This window comes from Sceloporus undulatus, chromosome 6 (genome assembly GCF_019175285.1).
Source record: "Sceloporus undulatus isolate JIND9_A2432 ecotype Alabama chromosome 6, SceUnd_v1.1, whole genome shotgun sequence".
Lineage (NCBI taxonomy): Eukaryota > Metazoa > Chordata > Lepidosauria > Squamata > Phrynosomatidae > Sceloporus > Sceloporus undulatus.
In genome coordinates, this window is record NC_056527.1 from 135,509,504 (window position 1) to 135,528,600 (window position 19,097).

At 42.1% G+C, this 19,097-nt stretch overlaps 1 protein-coding gene across 1 annotated transcript in view; it reads left to right on the forward strand.

Annotated features, from left to right (window-relative positions):
• Positions 1 to 19,097, forward strand: part of GRIK4 (glutamate ionotropic receptor kainate type subunit 4) — a 434,886-nt gene that overhangs the window by 261,270 nt on the left and 154,519 nt on the right. Inside the window, exon 4 of the mRNA XM_042475094.1 lies at positions 17,247 to 17,344. Coding sequence (XP_042331028.1) covers positions 17,247 to 17,344 — 98 coding nt within the window. The remainder of the gene's footprint in view (positions 1 to 17,246; positions 17,345 to 19,097) is intronic.

Genomic DNA, 19,097 nt, shown 5'->3' on the forward strand with positions numbered 1-19,097 from the left:
TGATGCCATGAACCTGAAGATTTCACAGTGTCATGCAGAAGTCTTCTTGTTATTATTCTAATTCTTTCCTTATCGTGTTTTGCTTTTTTATCCTGATCACCCCCCAAGGAGCTCAGAATGACAGATATAGTTCTTCTCCCTCCTTTCCCATTATATCTCAACAACAACCCTGAAAATTGAGTTTGGCTGAGAGGTGAAGATAACTGGCCCAGTGTGTGAGGAGGTCATCTAGTAAGTGGTGTAAGAATTCGAATAATGGCAAGTCTCCGTGTGATAATCTCCTAAACAGTTTACAATCTATTAGACCATTCCCCCAACAAGCTGGGTACTCATTTTACCAACCTACGAAAGAACGGAAGGCTGAGTCAACCTTGGAGCCCTGCGGTCGAACTCATAACCTTGTGGCTGCAGCATTGGCATTTAACCACTGCGCCACCAGGGCTTCAGACTACCAAAGAAAAAGCTCTTTTATTAAGCCATGGCATTTCTTTCCATTTAATGTTATGGTGACTACTATCATGCATACCCCCCCCCCACACACACATATATCAAAGGATAAGATAAATGCATAGATTTGAAAAATCACCTCCTTTTTACCAATTCTTGCTTTTCTTTTTAGGGAGGGCGATATGTGTATTCACCCATTCAGAAATATATTGGTATTTGGACAAAGTTGATTGGCATGGCAGCACTCTGACATCCATATATTCATAACTTGAGCCCTGACTGTCTGATGCCTTGATAGAAGAAGTAATATGCATGAGGAGAAAAAAGAACTGAGGGCCAGAACAGTGGAAGAGAAAGGAAGCAGCAGCTTCAAATAATAACAAAATTGTTGCAGGGAAACATTCTGGGTCTTCAAATGCCTCTCTTTTGCTCTAATAGGAAGAGGAGGGTCATTTCCCGACTCACAGGCAATATATATCAATGGGTAGTTATTTCTGTCATGCCTTGCTTGCCATCCTTCCCAAAGTTACAAGAAGAATGGCAACCAGCAGAGAGAATGTTGATTTAAATTGACCATAAACCTCCCTCAGCATAATAAATCTTAACATTGCAGTTCCCATTCCAACCAGCTTAAACATAAATAGCCAAAAATCAGGACCTGGAAAAATGTTTTGGCCTATAGTTCCTGAAATTGCACACTCTCCAGCATTTCGCAGATGAAAACCCAGGCACATGTGGCCAAGCAGCATCAGAGCGTGGTGCAGATGACATCAATTATAAATGCAGAAGAACCCTCTATGCACAAAGGGACGGTTAGAGTTGAGCAACTTTTGTGATTCTTGGACTAGTGCGGGGAATTTTATTTGGGGAATTTGATGACATGTATATTTTGACTGAATGCTTAAATTTTGGGTCTATGGGCCGTAATAAATTATGACTGACTGGTTAACTAGTAGAAGTAAACACAAACTTGGAGAAGCTGCAGAAGTTTGCCTTTGCCTGAGCCTACTGGGAAGGGCAAGAATTCTCCCTCTATGCTCCTCTCTTCCCACTGAGTCACTTGAGTGCCACCAGTTTTGACATTATGAACCCATTTTGCAGTAACTGAAATAAGGCTGATGACAAAGGGGAGAAGGTGGGGGGGGGGGGGGGAGGGAAGAAACATACATATCAAAAGCATCCTAAAAAGTGGAATGACAGGAGATCAGTTGGGACTGTCCCTACCAAACCCTCTACCACTTGCCATACTAGTTTGGGAGGGCAGTCTGGGTGCTATAGTACAAAACAATATATTTTCCCAGCTCTACTGAAGCACAAACACAGATGAAGAAGCAACAAGAACATAGCAAGAGGGGTGTGTTATGTTTTGGTTCTGCACTAGAAAAATCCATGCCTTGATATGTGCCATTGGAGATGGACGGTCAATAGGCCCAGAGATTTTTTCTTCATTTCTCCAAATATTATTATTATTATTATTATTATTATTATTATTATTATTATTATTAATTTTATCAGATCAATTGCATGTTGTTTCGTATCCCTCCTGCGCATTCAGAAGGATGCTCCTCTGCATGGTTATTGCCCAAAGCACTCCAGTTGGAACCAATGGGATTACTCACAAGAGGAGAACACCACATTTGGTCGTAGGCTCCAGGAAGATCAGGGCTCACATTAGTAACACCGAGTGGCTCTTTAGTTATGACAGTGCCCTCAAGACATTGGTCTGTGATAATTACCTAAGCGTGTAATGGGGTTTGATAATGGCCTCGCGAGGCAGTCTGAAGCCGCGGCTGAAGCGGAGTCCCTCTTCAAATTTAGAAAGCACGCTTGAGTAAAGACCAGAAAATTTGCATCAGGGTGCTGGCTTGCTACCTCAGGCATGTCTGGAGCATGGATCATGGTTGTGATTTGAAAGCATGTTAGCTAGCATTTGTCAATTAATTCACTGTAAACATCACTTTGCTCCTGGATGTAAAAACAGCAAGCATTTGGAATACTTCATTGATCTGACATTTCAAAATCTTAATGAATTTCATTCTGGTGTAGACTCCCCGCAACCCTTTCTTTCTTTGCCTTTTTAAAATACAATCTGAAGAGAATCCAGAATATTTTCTTTGTCATTTTTTTAAAGGATTTCTCCAACTGAATACATTTAAAACAGACAAACCTCAGCTCCTATTTTGCTTTTGAAAGGGATCTTCCAGCATTGTTGGGCATGGCATGTATACTGTAGGCTCTTTTGCCTTGCTGTGAATTGTGAAAGCAAGGATTAAACAAATTCACAGACAGGGACTGACAGCTAAATGAATAGGGTGATCTTGTATGTTTGCTCATATATAGTTCTGGGGAAAGTAGTGCCTCTGTGTACCGCAAAATGCTCCCTGTGGAGGTTGTCCATCTGTCCTGTCACTGCCAGCAAATATGAGAACCTCCATTTGTCCCAGAATTATGACAGCAGATTTGAGGACCTTCTAGCTGACCTTATGGCTCCTGTTCAAGGCTTTATTTGAATAATCCTACCATTGTACATCACTACCCTTGAACCATTAATGCCACCAGAGACATCATGCATCTGAAATCGCAGCAATAATGCTACTGCAGCTTTCTCAGAGGCACAATGTATAATACAGATATTAATTTATTAAACAGAAGTTCAACATATAGTTAAGGATTGGTTATTTAACACATCAGTCTTAACTGAACATTACTCACCTCCCACTCCCTTCCACCTTCTCTTTCTCATATTCCTAACTGAACCTAACTAACTGTTCTGAGTGTAAGGGTTCATTTGCACCATAGAAATAATTCAGTTTGACAGCACTTTAACTGTGATGGCTTCATCCTACAGAATCCTGGGATGTGTAGTTTTGTGAGGCATCAGCAGTCTTTGACAGAGAAGACTAGAGACCTTGTAAAACTACTAATCCTAGAATTCCATACGATGAAACTCCAGCACTTGAAGTGGTGTCGAAGTGCAATGCTGCTATAGTGTAGATGCACCCAAAGTAAATCCCTATGCCACCTTCTAATATCCAGCTAGACTTCTTAACACCCCTGCAAACATTTAGCCAGTCACCAGTTACTCTCAGCATGCCCTACTCTCACCCTCCTTACTTGACTTTAATTTTGCTAATGAACATAACATCCCACCCAAAAAGTCTGTGGCATCACACTCCCCCTGCAGTGCTCTGAAAAATACTTTTTTTGAGGTTGCTATATGCAATAATTTCCCTAATAAACAAAAATAAAATCTTTGCCACTATCTTTTACTCCATTGTTCTTTCTTGTTCACCAATATCCAGCCAATGCGGGATCACATAATGGGTGCAATGACTATGTTACAATGGTACATAGGTTACAATGGTACTATGTTACAATGGTACAATCAGAACATCTCCAAACTAAGCAAAATTGAGGACATTGCTTTCAGCCCATATTATGAATGGGTGAACAGTCAGAATCATAGAGTTGGAAGAGACCCAAGGGCCACTCAATCCAACCTCCTGCTATGTAGAAAGACACAAAGCTCTCCTGACAGATGACCATCCAGCCTCTGTTCAAAAACCTCCCAGAAGGAGACAACACCACCCTCCAAGGCAACATCTTCCACTGTTGAACAGCTCTTACCATCAGGAAATTCTTCCTAACGTTTAGGAGATATCTCTTTTCCTGTAGTTTGAATCCATTGCTTAATGTCCCAGTCTCTGGAGCAGCAGAAGACAAACTTGCTCCATCCTCAATATGACATCCCTTCAAATAGGATGTTTATCATGTTTAACCTTCTCTTCTCTATGCTAAACATACCCTAAGCTGTTGCTCATAGGGCATGGTTTCCAGATACCTAAAGAGCTGAGGTTCGTCCTTCCTTCCTTCCTTCCTTCCTTCCTTCCTTCCTTCCTTCCTTGCAGCTTTAGAAGATAGTATAGTGGTTTGAGTGTTGGACTCAGACCAGGGTTTGAGTCCCAGCTTGGTCAGAATACTCACTGAGCAAGTCATATGCTCTCAGCCTCAGGGGAAGGCAATGGCAGAACTCCTCTGAACAAAGCTTGCCAAGAAAACCCCACGATAGGGTTGTCTTAGGGTCTCCATAAGTCAGAAGTTCCTTGAAGGCACACAACAACAACTTCAGGAGCACAAAATTGCCCAAAACTGGAATTTAGGCATCTAATTAAAAATATTTATCTATCCCATCCCCTTGACTCAAAATTATAAACAGAAGGGATATATTTCATTGTTCAGAAGGCATCAATTCAGTGAACCTAGGTCTAATAATCCAGCACAGAAGTTCTTGATGTTCCACCATGGAATAATGAGACCAGACACACAGATTGGGTTGATAATGGGCCACTTTTATTGACCTAATTAAATATTTGTAAATCCTGGAAGACCACAAAGGGGGAGAGCAACCTGGTTGGGGATCAGCTGGGGCAGGTGTCATTATTTGACAACCTCCCCAGCCTTCCCTCGGGCGAAAACACCTGCCCCCCTGTAGAGCAGTCCATTTGACTGGACTACTCCCCAGACTGGACCTCTGGTGGAAGGCAGACCCAGGCACCCTCACCCAAGCTGTGTAACTTTAGGAGTGGGGGCCAAAATCCCAGGTCTACCTCAAGGATCGAGTCTTTCCCCACCTCCGGGCCGTGGTAACCCTAGAAAGGTGGTTCCGGAGCTCTACCTACACCACAAGGGGGTGCCACGGTGTACGCCGAACTCTCACATTCCCCCCACTACCTGCCACAGAAAGGGACAGGTGTCTGCCTAGTCCCTTTCCCCCACCAGGCCAGCCAAGATGGCACCCAGCCCCTTTTGGAAGTCCTCCAGGAATAAAAGATTTCCTTCCTCCGAGAGGTGTATGCCGTCCGCCCTGTAGAGCTCTTTCCGGCGAAACAAGATTCCCCGGTGTGTAATAAGGTGGCCCAATCCCTCGTCCATGGCCTTGCGCATTGCCCGGTTTACTTTTCTCTGTGCCAGATCGATGGCGCGTGGATCCCCTTCACCCCTCCAGGACTGGCGAGGCAGTATTGCAGACCACACCAGTGTTACGTTAGGCCAGGAAGCTTGAATGAATTTAAAGTCCTGCAAAGCCTGTATTGAGAGGGCCTTGCCTTTCATCAGACCAAGGTCATTCCCCCCCCAAGTGGATGACAAGCACATCAGGCGGTGGCCCCGCACGCTCCTTGAACAGCAGAGGAAGCAGACCATTCCACTTCAGTCCCCTTTTACCAAGCCATTCCACTGTGGCCATTCTGCTCAGGCCCAGTTGGGCCCCCATTGGGCTGCTTCTGGCTTGCTGCGCCGCCCAATAAACCATGCTGTGTCCACAAATCAGGACTCGCAGTCTTCCTGCTCTGCACCTGAAACCTATATAAGACTGGTTAGTGATTAAGAGGCCGCACATACCTTTTGTAAGCAGTGGACCTCCAGCGGCCAATTCGCTGGATTGAGATAGGGGCCATTCCCATTGCCGCTGCCGTAGACGCTGCCCCAATGCGAAAGGAGTGAGTACCAAAGCGAGCCTTAGGGAGTCCTAATCTATTTAAGGCCTCTGATGCTATTCTCCAAAACTGGTATTTGGTCAAGGGGGAATGGTCTATGTGGCAAAAAAGGGTCCCAGAATGTTCCCCCCTAAGCCTAATGTAATCGTGCAGTGCGGTGACTGGGCACAGTGACTTATCATTGCAGCGAGCCAATGTAACTATCACCCCTTTACCCCTCTGATCTGTTTTGGAACGTCGGATACTGAGCTGCACTAAGTTGTCTGAAATAGCTAAGTCACCAAACTCCAGGGCCCTTCTGGTTGTGTCTCCTTTGGATGATGCAACTAGCTCACTTATCCGCAAGGCCCCAAAAAAGGCTGCCAGGGCTGCAGCGTGGAAAAGGACTACCTCGCTTCTCAAGCTGCAGAGAGGGGGCATGGAGGATCGGGGCTCTCCTTAAGTTGGTTATAGCCCCGCCCCTATAAAACGTCATGGTGCGGAGCACCACCCCCAGAGGACCCAGGCCTCATTCCATTGGTCCATCAAATTGGGGTCCCTCCCTGCCATTGCTGTGCAGTGCTGGCGTTTTGGGACCCTCTTTCCTTAAAAGTCTTGTCTAGCCATTAGCCCAGATTGTGATAGGAATCGCTGAATGTATGTAGCATAGAGAAGTAATGAATGCCGCATTTTGGAATCAACTTGTGCTAAAATGGACAAATGAACAAATAAGAACATCAAATCTTTAATACTTAGAGTAGCAATACTGGACTCCAGCCATATTCGGTGCCAGAAAGGGAACCTATGCTAGAGAATGTTCAGCCTCTGTATAATGATCAAGGAAAGTGGTTCCAAGACTCCTGTAGAGTTGTGTCCCCTTAGGAATGACCAATCTAAAGTTTATTAAAAACAGTCAGGCATTGAAAAGAGTGAGATTGCTGTTGTACTTGAGTCCTCCCAGGAGTCGGCAAATAAAATAAAACATCTGAAAAGAGAAGTATACTTTATTTAGCCCTTTAAATAATCTGGTGTAAGAACACACCTGCAAATTGCCAACATTCCTTGTGATTTTCTACCAGCCTCCAAACAAAAACAAAGAAGCAAGCAAATGAAGGAAAGGGGGAAATAGATCCTTTAAAAATGACATTCTGATGTCTGGAAAGACAAGCTTCTTCTGGCAGACCTTTGTCTGTTTCTGATACCTGAAAGGTTGCCTTGTACTTTGCCATTCAGATGTGTACCGGACTTTGGAGAGACAGCATTTAATATTTCCACTCACTGAGCCAACGAACACTTGAAAAACAAAGGAAAGGATATATACAAGATTCTTAGACCTCCTCTTCCCACAAGTTGCTTTTTAAGGTCATCCAAAATACAGGCTCCATTACATAGTTTTCTAGATTTTGCCCAACTTTTCACCTTTGGCTCAGAGAAATTGCTAGTTATGTCATATACTATTAATAAAAGCCATTTAGATACTCCAACCTATGGCTTACGGACATCTTTTTAATACCACTGTCAGATTTCAGGCATTTTTGAATTACTCCTAAGTATCACTGTTAGCTGGTCAGATTTCATATTTCCACAGTTACAATGCATGCAAAATGTTTTCTATATTACTGGCATTTTGAAGAGACATCCCATCTACTTTCCTTTTCATTACCTTCTTTGCTTTTCCCATTTTTTAAAATGACATATTCATATATAATTCCCACAGCTGAACCATGTAAGAGTTTGTTGGCAAGAATTACACTGTGATCATTATACTGTGAAACAAATGATACAATGATTGTTACATACAGACACACACAAACACAGAGCCATCAGCTAAAACATGTGTGTGTGTAATAACAACCATTACGGCTTCACAGCATAATAATCAGGACGTAATTCTTGCCAAAACCCTCTTTTTTTAATGTCCATTGGGTATACTTACACACAATGCGTTAATGTTACCATTATTCTCTCCAACTGAACTGTTCGAGCAAATGGAACAAGATAAAACTGAGGGTACACTTTGCAATTGGATAAATTATACCAAGTGAATTCTTTTCTTTTGTTTTAAAATAATCAAAGCTTGGAAAAGTTACTCCTTGGGACTACAGCTCCCAGGGTCCAGGGATTCTGAGAGCTGTTGTTCATAGAAATAATTTTTCCAACTTATGCCTTGCTTGCGATCGAATGTTGTTAGTCTTCTGTGTAGCATGACAGCCTTTTTCATTCATTATTCTGATACTAATGGCAGAGGGCTAGACCGTCTTGTACCCCAACAATGTAGTAATCATAAATGCACCCCTACCTTCTCATCGAGGAGTATGCAAAATGAAGGCAATGTTTCCCAGTTAAGAACTTTGCTCTGGTTCATGAAATTATCATTCAGTCCCCACATTTCAGAGATTGGTAATTTTGATAACATTGAACTTTATCACACATGAGTAATTTCTCTTAATTTCGAATGAAAAGAAAGTGGGGCCAGAACACATTTACATGAATTTGCTAGTTCAGCAAATTTACGTGAATGCGAATTGCGTTCGAACTGGCTTACCATTGCTCGAAAATAACATACCACTGCCCGAATTTGCATGTGGTAGTCTATCACGTAATAACGTTAAACCCCATGATTGTGTTTGGATTGCCATTGGATTATACTTCCAGTTTCCTTTGTCTGATAATGTCCTTTGCCTGCCGTTTTTTTGTTGTTGTTGTTGTTGTTGTTTTTGGATGCCAATACGCCATTTTTATATGCTTTACATTATTGCAATACTTGAAATCAGAGATCTGAAGGAAAAATTAATGCAGAGGGCAGACTTTCAATAGCATCACCCCTTCCAGATATTTGGGGCTTCAACTCTCTTGTAGGCCAAACTGGCTTGGGCTTCTGGGAGCCAAAATCCAAAGCACCCAGAGGACCAAAGTTTGGGATTGACTGTTCTAAAGGATGCCCACAATTTTAGTCCTTGGCACACATCTCTTTCCTTCTGTGATTGTTCTAATAAATTAATGCATTAAATACTCCAATACTATTTTACCAGCTAATTGGCCAGATTAGGAGGGGTGGGATTCAAAAGCTAAATACTAAATAAAGTCTTGCAAAATTTCAATTTGGGGTTATAATTGTCTGGGCTAGAAATATACAATATAAGACTAATCCTTTTTCTTTCTTTTATTTATTTATTTTCTCCTCTAAAAGCCAGTTTTCATTTGTTTTCTTTCTTTTTCTCATGCAAGAGGTCTCTTTCTAAGCCAGAGCAAATAAAGTTCATAGCTGGCTTGACACCGCATCTCTATACATATATATAGAGAGAGACAAAGGATATTGACTTATTCTTGTAAGAAAAGCATCCGTAAATTAAGCTGATCTGAAATGATCTGACGTTTGCTTAAAAGGTTATTGATGGGGACAGTCTTTGCAATTACAGGTAAAGCTTGCCTTCCCTGTGTTTCTAAATCCTTTGCTAGAAGGTACTGTGGTCCATTCAATCACATCTCCATCCAGCTGTCTGTTTCCCCAGGAGGTCCAGAAAGGAGTTTCTTCCAACAACAGCCTGAACCACATTGTCTCCTGTAGGCTTCTGCATCATGAAGCCTCTGTCAGATTCTCTCCACCCTTAAGAACCTGGAGGCATTTCATCTGACAAAATGAATGGTGATGGTGGAATCTGGCATTAATTTAAGACAATGAAATCACATTTCAAAACCTCTAGTTGGTCTTCCATTAGTAAGGCATAACAGAGGAGGGAAAGTGGGATTACACAAAGATTTATGCTAAGAGATGCCACCGTGGTGTTACAGACTGTCCTCTTCGAGGATTTGGAAACATAATTCCTGACCAATTTTTCTTTCTTTCTTTCCGCTTCTAAGTTTTTAAGTAAGATGAGCCCTTGCTGCCACCACTCTCCTCAGCTCCATAACTTTGGGGCTATACAGACTTGTGCTGGCTTCTAAGCGGAGCTACGGTGCAGTGTCCACACTGTGACTCTGCCCCCATTGCATCATGATTCCGCGCACCTTTCTGGACAGTGTGCAGCATCATAGCGCAACCCCAGTTCTGCATCTAGATTATGGAGTGCCGAAAGGGCATCAGAAAGCCACGGTGCCATGGTTATGACACCCTTTAGAGGGCAGAAAAAGGAGCCATTTTTTCCGGCTCCTTTTTGTGCTCTCTAGTGGCCGGATCAGTGCATGTGGTTGCTGTGGCACCAATCCGTCCACTAAAGGGGCAGCTAAATGCCGCCCATCTGTACAGCCCCTTTGTTAATTAGAGGAGAAAGCTTCATATAAACCTTCTTCTTGCTCTCTGCTATCCATAACACACTGACCAAACACCTTCAAGGATTGCCATCCAGTGTGTGATGGATAGCAGGGAGCAAGAGTAAAGATTATATGAGATAGCAAGCAAAGCTTTTTCCTCTCACTGAAAAAGGTATGGAGCTGCGGAGAGCGGTGGCAACAAGGGTTCACCTTATTTCAAAACCTGCTTTAAAGACTTAGAAGCAGAAAGGGAGAAGAAAGAATTGGACAGGAATGATAAGTTTCCAAATGCAGCCCTCCCAGAGCACAAAGGCACAGTTAGTGGGATTGATTATGACTTGCTTTGTTCTCTCCATCTGTGAATATATATAATTAATAGGATTCAAAGTGTGTGTGTGTGTGTGTGTAAATTGTGTGATCAGGCACACTAAGGCAGGGCTGAATCCACAGAGCAATTCGGGAAAGGGGGGATTTTAACTCTGTATATGTCTCTGTGTTTGTGTAGCCCTATCCCATGTGTAAACATAAAAGAAATTATTCTGGAAGCATTACACCCAATTTCTCCCCAAGAAACAAATTTGCTTCCATTTTCACGCTTTTTGGCCAGTGACAGGTGCAAAAGCGCAAAAGCAATGGGAAACCCTCATTTTAAAAATCATTGTCATTTTAAAATTATTAATATTTAATACAGTTAAACACAGAATGCCTGGCTATGCGTCTGCACTTTCTTTCTTTGAGTTTCCTCCTTTGGTTGCAATTCCTTGTAGAGAAAAAAAGGCAGTCTCTCATCCTTCCTTCTCTTTCTCTTTCTCTCACACATACATACATTGATACAGATACACACAGAGACAGTGTATAAGGATCTGCGATAACCAAAGAGATTAGAAAAACCCAGGGGTATAAAAGAAAACACCAGTACAGGAATGGCACAGCTACCCATATCTTTATGAAACTTGCTTGGTTCCATCTAAGAGTTTCAACAGAATATCATAACCATAGTGTTTGTTGGCTGTGTTATTTGTTAGTTAACTAATGGTGACCCTAGGAATCACAGATTTTCATGATCCATAGATATTAACAGTCATACTCACATCTTGCAAATCCAGAGCTGTGGCTTCTTTCAGTGAATCAATCCATTTATCATATGGTCTTCCTCTTTCCCTACTACCTTCATCTTTTACCAAGTATTATTGCCTTGTCCAATAAGTCATGTCATCTCAGGATATATCCAAACTGCAATAGCCTCAGTTTAGTCATCTTAGTTTCTAATGAGAGTTCAGACTTGATTTGTTCTAGGAGCCATTTATTTAACATTTTGATATCCATGATATCTGTAGGACAACTTTCCGTCATCACATTTCAAAAGAGTTACCTTTTTCCTGGAGTGGCTTTAGCATTAGGCTATGACTCTGGACGCCAGGGTTTGAATCCCTGCTCAGCCATAGAAACCACTGGGTGACTTTGGGCAAGTCACACTCTCTCAGCCTCAGAGGAAATGAACAAACTTGCCATGAAAACCCCATGATGGAGTCAACATGTCTGAAATGATTTGATGACACATGATAACAGACCTTCTTCCTTGCAATTTCCTTCACTGTCCAGCTTTCAAAACCATACATGGAAATTAAAAATACTACAGAATGGATCATCTTGACTTTGGTATTTAATTATATATCTTTACACTTGAGGATCTTATCTGGTTGCTTCATAGCTGCCCTTCCAAGTGCAATCATGGTGGAGTTTAGTACTTTCAGGCTGTCTCAAAAAGCTGAAGGCTGAATTGATCCACTAACTGCATACAACTCCAGTTTTTATTATTATTTAATGCAGTTTGCCTTTGAGATGCCAGGTTTTGGCAGGGGAGTTTTGACCACCCAGGGAGCATCTAACAGTGCTTCTTGACTCGGAGGCCATTCCTGAGTCATGTATTAATGTACTCAGAATCCTCCATTCTTAGCCTTGCACTTCTCCACAACCAAGACCATCACATCACCAACTGGGGCAAGATCACCAGCGACAGAGAAAAGGTTGAATCTGAGAAGTCACTCATGGAGAAGATAAATGCCTGGAAGGACTATGAGGATCAGGAGGCAAGTCCGAGGCCTTCCTGCTGCTCAGTGCCTCAGTGGGAAATTACAAAAAAATTAGGGGACTTGTGCAACAACAAAAGAAACTCTCTACATGGAATAAGCCTTTGCCAGAGGCATCTTCACTTTGTTTCAACTCCTGTTCTCTAATTCCACTGGATGTGTTCATCTTGCAAATGATAAGCCCTTTCTCTCCCCCTTCTTCTACTGCATTCCCCCCCTCAGACAATTGTTAGAGCTGAGTTGCTATGACAATTTTGCCCCTTCCCCATCATCTATTCTCCTAAAGGGTGACAAAATAGTCACCTAACTTTCCATCTTTACATGTGTGTCAAAAATACCACTCCTGTGCATACACATCTCCACACTGAAATACAGTTTTTTCCTTGGTTCTTGATCCTCTGAAGAATAATGGAAAGGACTGAGGTCTCATGATGAGAGACCAACAAAACCTTCTTAAACAGAAGGTACTCACCACAAACTGCCTGTATTCTTGTTTGTAAAGGGCGATTCAAAGTAGGGGGCAATTCAAAGTGCCTGACAGATGTTTTGCACGGATGAGAGAAAATAAGTGTCAGAGCTCTCCGATGAATGGGCAGAGAGGACAGAAACACTGAGGAGTGAAATAAGTTTAGAATACAGTGCTAGATCCTTGTTCCTGATGCAGAGGCCACTGGCTTTTTGCTTGTCAGCAGGAGAACTTTACCAAATGGTAGCAACAACCTGCTTCTGCAATGACAAGAAATAGGTCCAGACCAATTATGTAATTATTGGTTTACAGTAGAATGACCAGACTGAAAACTGGAGGCAGATCCAGAACCTTTAATGGTTCCATGGAAGAGGAATTTTCAGAAGGTGTTGCTTGTAACAGGTAACAGGCAACACTTGGAGGGCAGGGCTGAGGATTTATAGATCAGCACCTCAATGCAGCAGCTGCTTAATTAATTTCTCCTTCCTATAAATCCTCTGAGACCACTCTGGAATGTCCTCCTGGTCTGGTTCAGCAGAAGGTCCTAGTTGCACCATTGCCTGCAGGTGCATTGCTACCAGGTCCATTGCTTCCATCTCTGAATCCGTGTCCATGTTCTGGAAGCAGAGCATCATATCTTTTTTGCTTCTTCCTGCATCCATGTTGAAGCTGCTGCCCTTCCTGTTTCCCCAAACAACTAAGTTGTATCAAAGAGTGGTGAGGGCAGAGTAAGTAACTAGGTGAGTGGGTGGGATTGGAATGCCAAATAAATCAGAGACCTTTTTCACCTGAGCCAAAGAATGTGTAGGCTTGTAAAGCTAACATCACCTTTTGGGGTGGGCTTCTGCAAGCCCTTAAGTCTTTATCCGAGACAAGGCTTGTAAGAGCTTTGCCAACATCCCTAGCCAAGATACAAACACCATCAAAGAGCCTTGAATCCAATAGTTAAGATTCAGTAGATGACATGGATATGATAGTTGCACAGCCATAGCATGCAGGCATGCACTTACACACAGGACCTTGATACTATGTTTGCTTATCGGTTTTCCAGAGGTAGAGGAATCGGTCTGATCCTGGCTATGCCAGGGTTTTGCCTATCGTTATTTGCAAATGACCTATCTAATGATATAATATGTATAGATAAAAGAAGCAGAGGAAAGGATATAGGAACTGTTGAATAATTTCTAAAGCAGTCGTCCGCTCTCATTCTTCACATCTTTATCTTTGTAAAAGGGAGGATTTTGTATGGAATTTTTGCAAATTCAGGGGTTTCTCTGTGGTAGAGAGGTGTTATCATCCCTATTATGAGAAAGGACAGAGAAAGCAGGATGACTTAATAGGCAGAATTGTGAGGAACTCTCTAGAGGACTGGCTCCTTGCACTAGCCTCATAGCACTGCATTATACATTCATGGTTTTCTTTTTTTAAAAAAGAAAAAGAAGAGAAAGACAGAAAAAGGCTGAAAGTAACCATTATGATAATGTCCAAGTCTCTTGATAACACAGACCATAGCCTTTTCTTCAGTGATTTCTCAATAATGTATGTTGAGACTGCAGTAATTCCTCCCCCCAACAGATTAGAAATGGCACCAAAGCCACTGTATCCCTGGCTAAAATAATCCAGCTCTGTTACTTCTGTTTCTGATTTGGATTCTTTTCCTCTCAAAGCGATATGCACGATTCTGAAAAACAGATAGCGGAGCTACTGTGATACATTAGTGTCACTTTATTAAATTGTACAGAGGGCAAAGTAACTGTCCCCTTCTCCCCCACCAAGATCTCCAGTTTAAAGAAAGGTGGTGTGTCACCCTATACCTCCCTTTCCTTGCTCCCAATTAATCTTGTGACTCATCTTCCTCCTGATAACCCTTTCTCCTCCTCCTATGGCTGCATCCACACTGCAGAAATAACCCAGGTTGACACCACTTAAACTGCCATGGCTCAGTGCTATGGAATTCTAGGAATTGCAGTTCTGTGAGGCACTTAGCCTTCTGTGTCAGAGATCTCTGGTGTCACAACAAACTACAATCCCAGAATTGCATAGCATTGCACCATGGTAGTTTAAGTGGTGTCAAACTGCATTATCTCTTACAGTGTGGATGCAGCCAGTGCTAGTGGTGGGTTCTTTTGTATTTCTTACCTATTTAGGGGCTGTGCAGACAGCCCCAAAGGGGCAACCTCCAGCCACCCCTTTTACAGCCAAATTGGGACTGTGGCAACAGAATGCTGCAGCCCCAATCTGGCCTTTCCAGGGTGCAAAAAGGAGCCACAAAAAGCAGCTCCTTTTTGCACCCTAGAAATGGCACAGTAGTTGCGGTGCTGTGGTTTTATGGCACTCCTTTGGCACTGCAACATGTGGATGCAGTACAAGAGGAGCACTGTATTGCTGCACAGCATGTGATGTGGCACGCAGAATCATGCCACCTTGGGGGCGGAGCTGGGTGTGCGTCATATGGACACAAAGATCTTTATTCATTGAAGAGAATGTCAGGATGCACAGTTGATCTACATAGCCATGGCTGGCATGAGCCTATGTTCCCACTGCCACCACCCTTTTGCTCATGTGCCTTCCCAGCAAAACCCCACTGAAGAGTTTCATGGAACAATTTGAATGGAAAGAACTAAACTAAGCCGTTTAGTAGTTCTGCCATTGTCGAAGTCTTGGCTTCTGGTGAACCAAAAATGGAATCTAGAGGAGAACATGGGACTAATTCATGTTGTTACTTGTAAAGGAAGAGAAGGGAACGTTTGTCCTTCTCAATCTGTTGCTTTAACCTGGGTCATTGCCTTGTTTAATATATGCTATTAAATGCCATTAAAATAGCCCTATAGCATGCAAAATGAGTTTGAAAAGCCTTGTGACACATCAATGGTGAGAAGAAGAGGGGGGAAATTAAAAAATAAGGGCAATATTTTACATTGATGAGAGTTATTTGAACTAGCTGAATGAAAGCTTTTTCTTCTTTTGGGACAGTAGGGAAGGAAACTCGGGTTCAAGTGTATACTTGGTTGAGAAGTTTAGTGGGGTACCAGTGATTATCTCTCAGCCTCATCTACTTCTCAGGATTGTTGTGACAAATGAAGAATGGATAGTGCTATCTTTCGCTTGTAGAGTACATGAAATTAATGCGGAGATTCTCATGTTCTGTATGCAGCTGAATAAATGGACCTAGATGACATGACCAGGGGAAGCTGCAGTCATTTAAGGAGGCATTACTAAGTCTGATGGATCAACACTTCAACACCACTATGGAGCAGCTGGGTGTTGATGGGGCTGCAAGTCAGTGCAGTGTAGTTGTAACTACACTGTGTATATCACTACACAGTGTGGTGTAGCTGGGGGGGAAAATAGGGAAATCCAGACTCAGATTACCACCCAGTTTCTACTTCTTCTTTTTAAAATTTTATAATTTTGTATTGAAACTAAAGTTCATACATATAAATTTTATACAATACATAATTCCATATCTATCTATCTCTATCTATCTATCTATCTATCTATCTATCTATCTATCTATCTATCTATCTATCTATCTATTCTACCTTCTATTACAACTTGGCTAAGTATATTTTACAACCCACCTCAGTGTTCCCCTTCCCCAGAGCCATTTTCATCCTTATATTCCATCCAAAATCTCAATTCCTCCCGTGGAGGTGATTTTCCATCTTCTTTTCTTAATACTTTCTCAATGAATTCTTTCCAAATTCCATCAAAGTCATTTTTTTCCATAATACCTTTTTTTACTTTCAATCTGCATGCCAATTTCCTATTAATCGCTAATTTCCATACCTCTTCATACCACTCTTACAATTGTACAGTTATTTTTGTTTTCCAACATCTTGCTATGATTAATCTCACTGATGTAAGCAAGTTTGGTATCAAATCACTTTCTTCTTTTTTTTCCATTTCTCTGAATTATATAGTGATAACAATACTATATCTGGACATCTGTCTATTTTTGTATTCCACCCGGCTTCAAATGTCGCTGGGTATGTCCTTGTATAATCACTATCTCTCCGCCTGACCTATCTTAAAGGGCTGTTGTGAAGATAACATGGAAAGAGGAGTGGATGCCATTCTAAGCTCCTTGGAGGAAACAAATACAGTGCGCCCGTGTTATACATGGATGCACTATACGCGTCTTTCAGCATATGCTGCAAGTGCGGCCCATTTAATTGAACTGCCGTGCCACCAAGCCACTGCCGCATGCACGAGCCCCATTACTTTCAATGGGGCTTGAGCATACACTTTTTTTACGTTGAGGGGGGTCCGAAATGCATTAAAAAAGGGCACACTGTACAATAAATAAAAAATGTTGTTGAGAAACAAAGAAATACACCATCTCATGAGCTCCTCAGCCGTATCTGGTTGTCCCATGTTGGAAATGGTATAATAAAAGTGTGGGCCCTTAAATCCAGCAAAGTGATTCTTATGTCCTTACTCATCCATTTAGCAGAGTCTGCCAGTAACTCTTCTTTCCTCTTCTGCCGATTGACTCTCTCCATGGGGGATCACCAGTGTGCCAAATCCTTCCAAAAGGGGTGGTTGCTGTCCTGGGACCATCTTCAAGCCCAGCTTCCAGCTCTATCATCAGCAATATCTGCGGGGAGAAAGAGGTATGTGGAATGAATCTTGCTCTCAAGATGGCCATTTAGGAACAGTGTGCATGTTTGCAACCAAGAAGGTAGCAACGAAGGGAGATGAAATAGTTCAGAGGCAGAACATGTTTGAGTATGGATAGGTTCTCAGATAGAGCATCAGTTGTCTCCAGTACACCCTTCAGTTGAAAGGATCTGGACACAGATGATGGAGAAACAACAGAGCCCAATATTTTGGGATATAAAAAACATTTGACAATATTTTTTTAAATACCCAGAAACCTGTTTTTCAAATAGAGAGAAACCCTGATGAGAAAAACCCTGAGAATCTTCACCGTGTGGGACTTATTCTGTGCAAAATTTGTACATGGTTGTTTTGCACAGAAAACAATATGTTATTTCTGGTCCATAAAATGATATTTCCTGTGCAGAAAATGCTGTAGTTGAGACTTACTCTGTACGAAATTTGCACGTCTGTGATTTGCATAGAAAATTGCCTCTTCTGTTCAAGAAATGGCATTTTCTTCACAGAGAATACTATTTCTTTGCAAGAATATTGGTTTTCTGTGCTCAAAGTGCTTTTTTCCATACAAAACAACTGTGTGCCAATTTTGTGCAGAATACATCCTGAACTGCGAATCAGTTACAAAACGGTACGGTTTTTCAAAGTCTTTCTTGCATCAGGAACTAAATTGCTAAAATTACTTGTTTATTCCTTCAAGAGGAAACTTAGTGAAGAATTACATCTCTACCAAGACCTTAGAGAACTGCTGTCAGTCAGAGTAAATAACATAAACCAACAGGAACTCAATATCTTCTTTCATTTGAAACCAGCTTTGCATATTAAAAGACTTCTGCCCTCTTTTTTTGGGAGGATTTTCCAAAGATAGTCCCAGAGGGAGAGGGATACTTTGGGCCCCTGGTTTTTTAAAAACAGTTAAGCCTTGGATGTAATTTTCCATTATGTGGTGGAAATAAATCCAGATCATTAGATTGTACGTGACATACATGTCTCCCTGAAAAACCCTCCCTCCACTTTTGTTTGGAGTTGTACTTCTAATGCGAAATCCATCTGATCTGTTTCCAAAATGGTGGACCTGATTTAATATTTTATAAGCCCAGGGCTGCCTTGTGTTGATCTATCTCCGTTCCCAGAGATGAGAACAGAGCTCTCATAATTTATCCGCTTAAATCCTGGTAGCATCTTTCTGCTGTTTAGTGGAATCTTCAGCACGTCCCTTGGCTGCCAAGCTTCTGGAGTGATTGAAAGTCAACAAGTCAATAGGAGGCATTCACAAATGAATTGCCATCCCTTGCTGCCTTCAGATTGCATGACTCAGAGAGGAGATGCTTCTACGGCCAAGCCTTTGTCCAAGGTTTTAGTGTTGCGTCTCAAACAAATGTCTGGTCAAATTCAGACATGGCAGTATGAATGTGAATGATATAACAACAAAGGAAAAGTACAGGGTGCGGCTACATAATCCAGCTTTTCTGTTTTAAAAAGCATGCTTGTATCCCATTGGGGCCTTCTCCCATCTATGCACTAGGGCTATGCTACTCAAAGTGGTGGTCCATGGGTCATTGCTATTCTCTGTGCCATTAGCTTCTGGTCCCTGGCACATTTCTAGGAAAGACAGCAAAAACTGTGCACAGTGGTCACAGATTTATTACCAGTCCATGGCACATTGGAAAAAGAATAATTGCTAGTCCCTTGCATCAGATAGGCTGGGAAGCACTGCACTGGCATGTCAGTTTTCTCATCTGTCCTTCT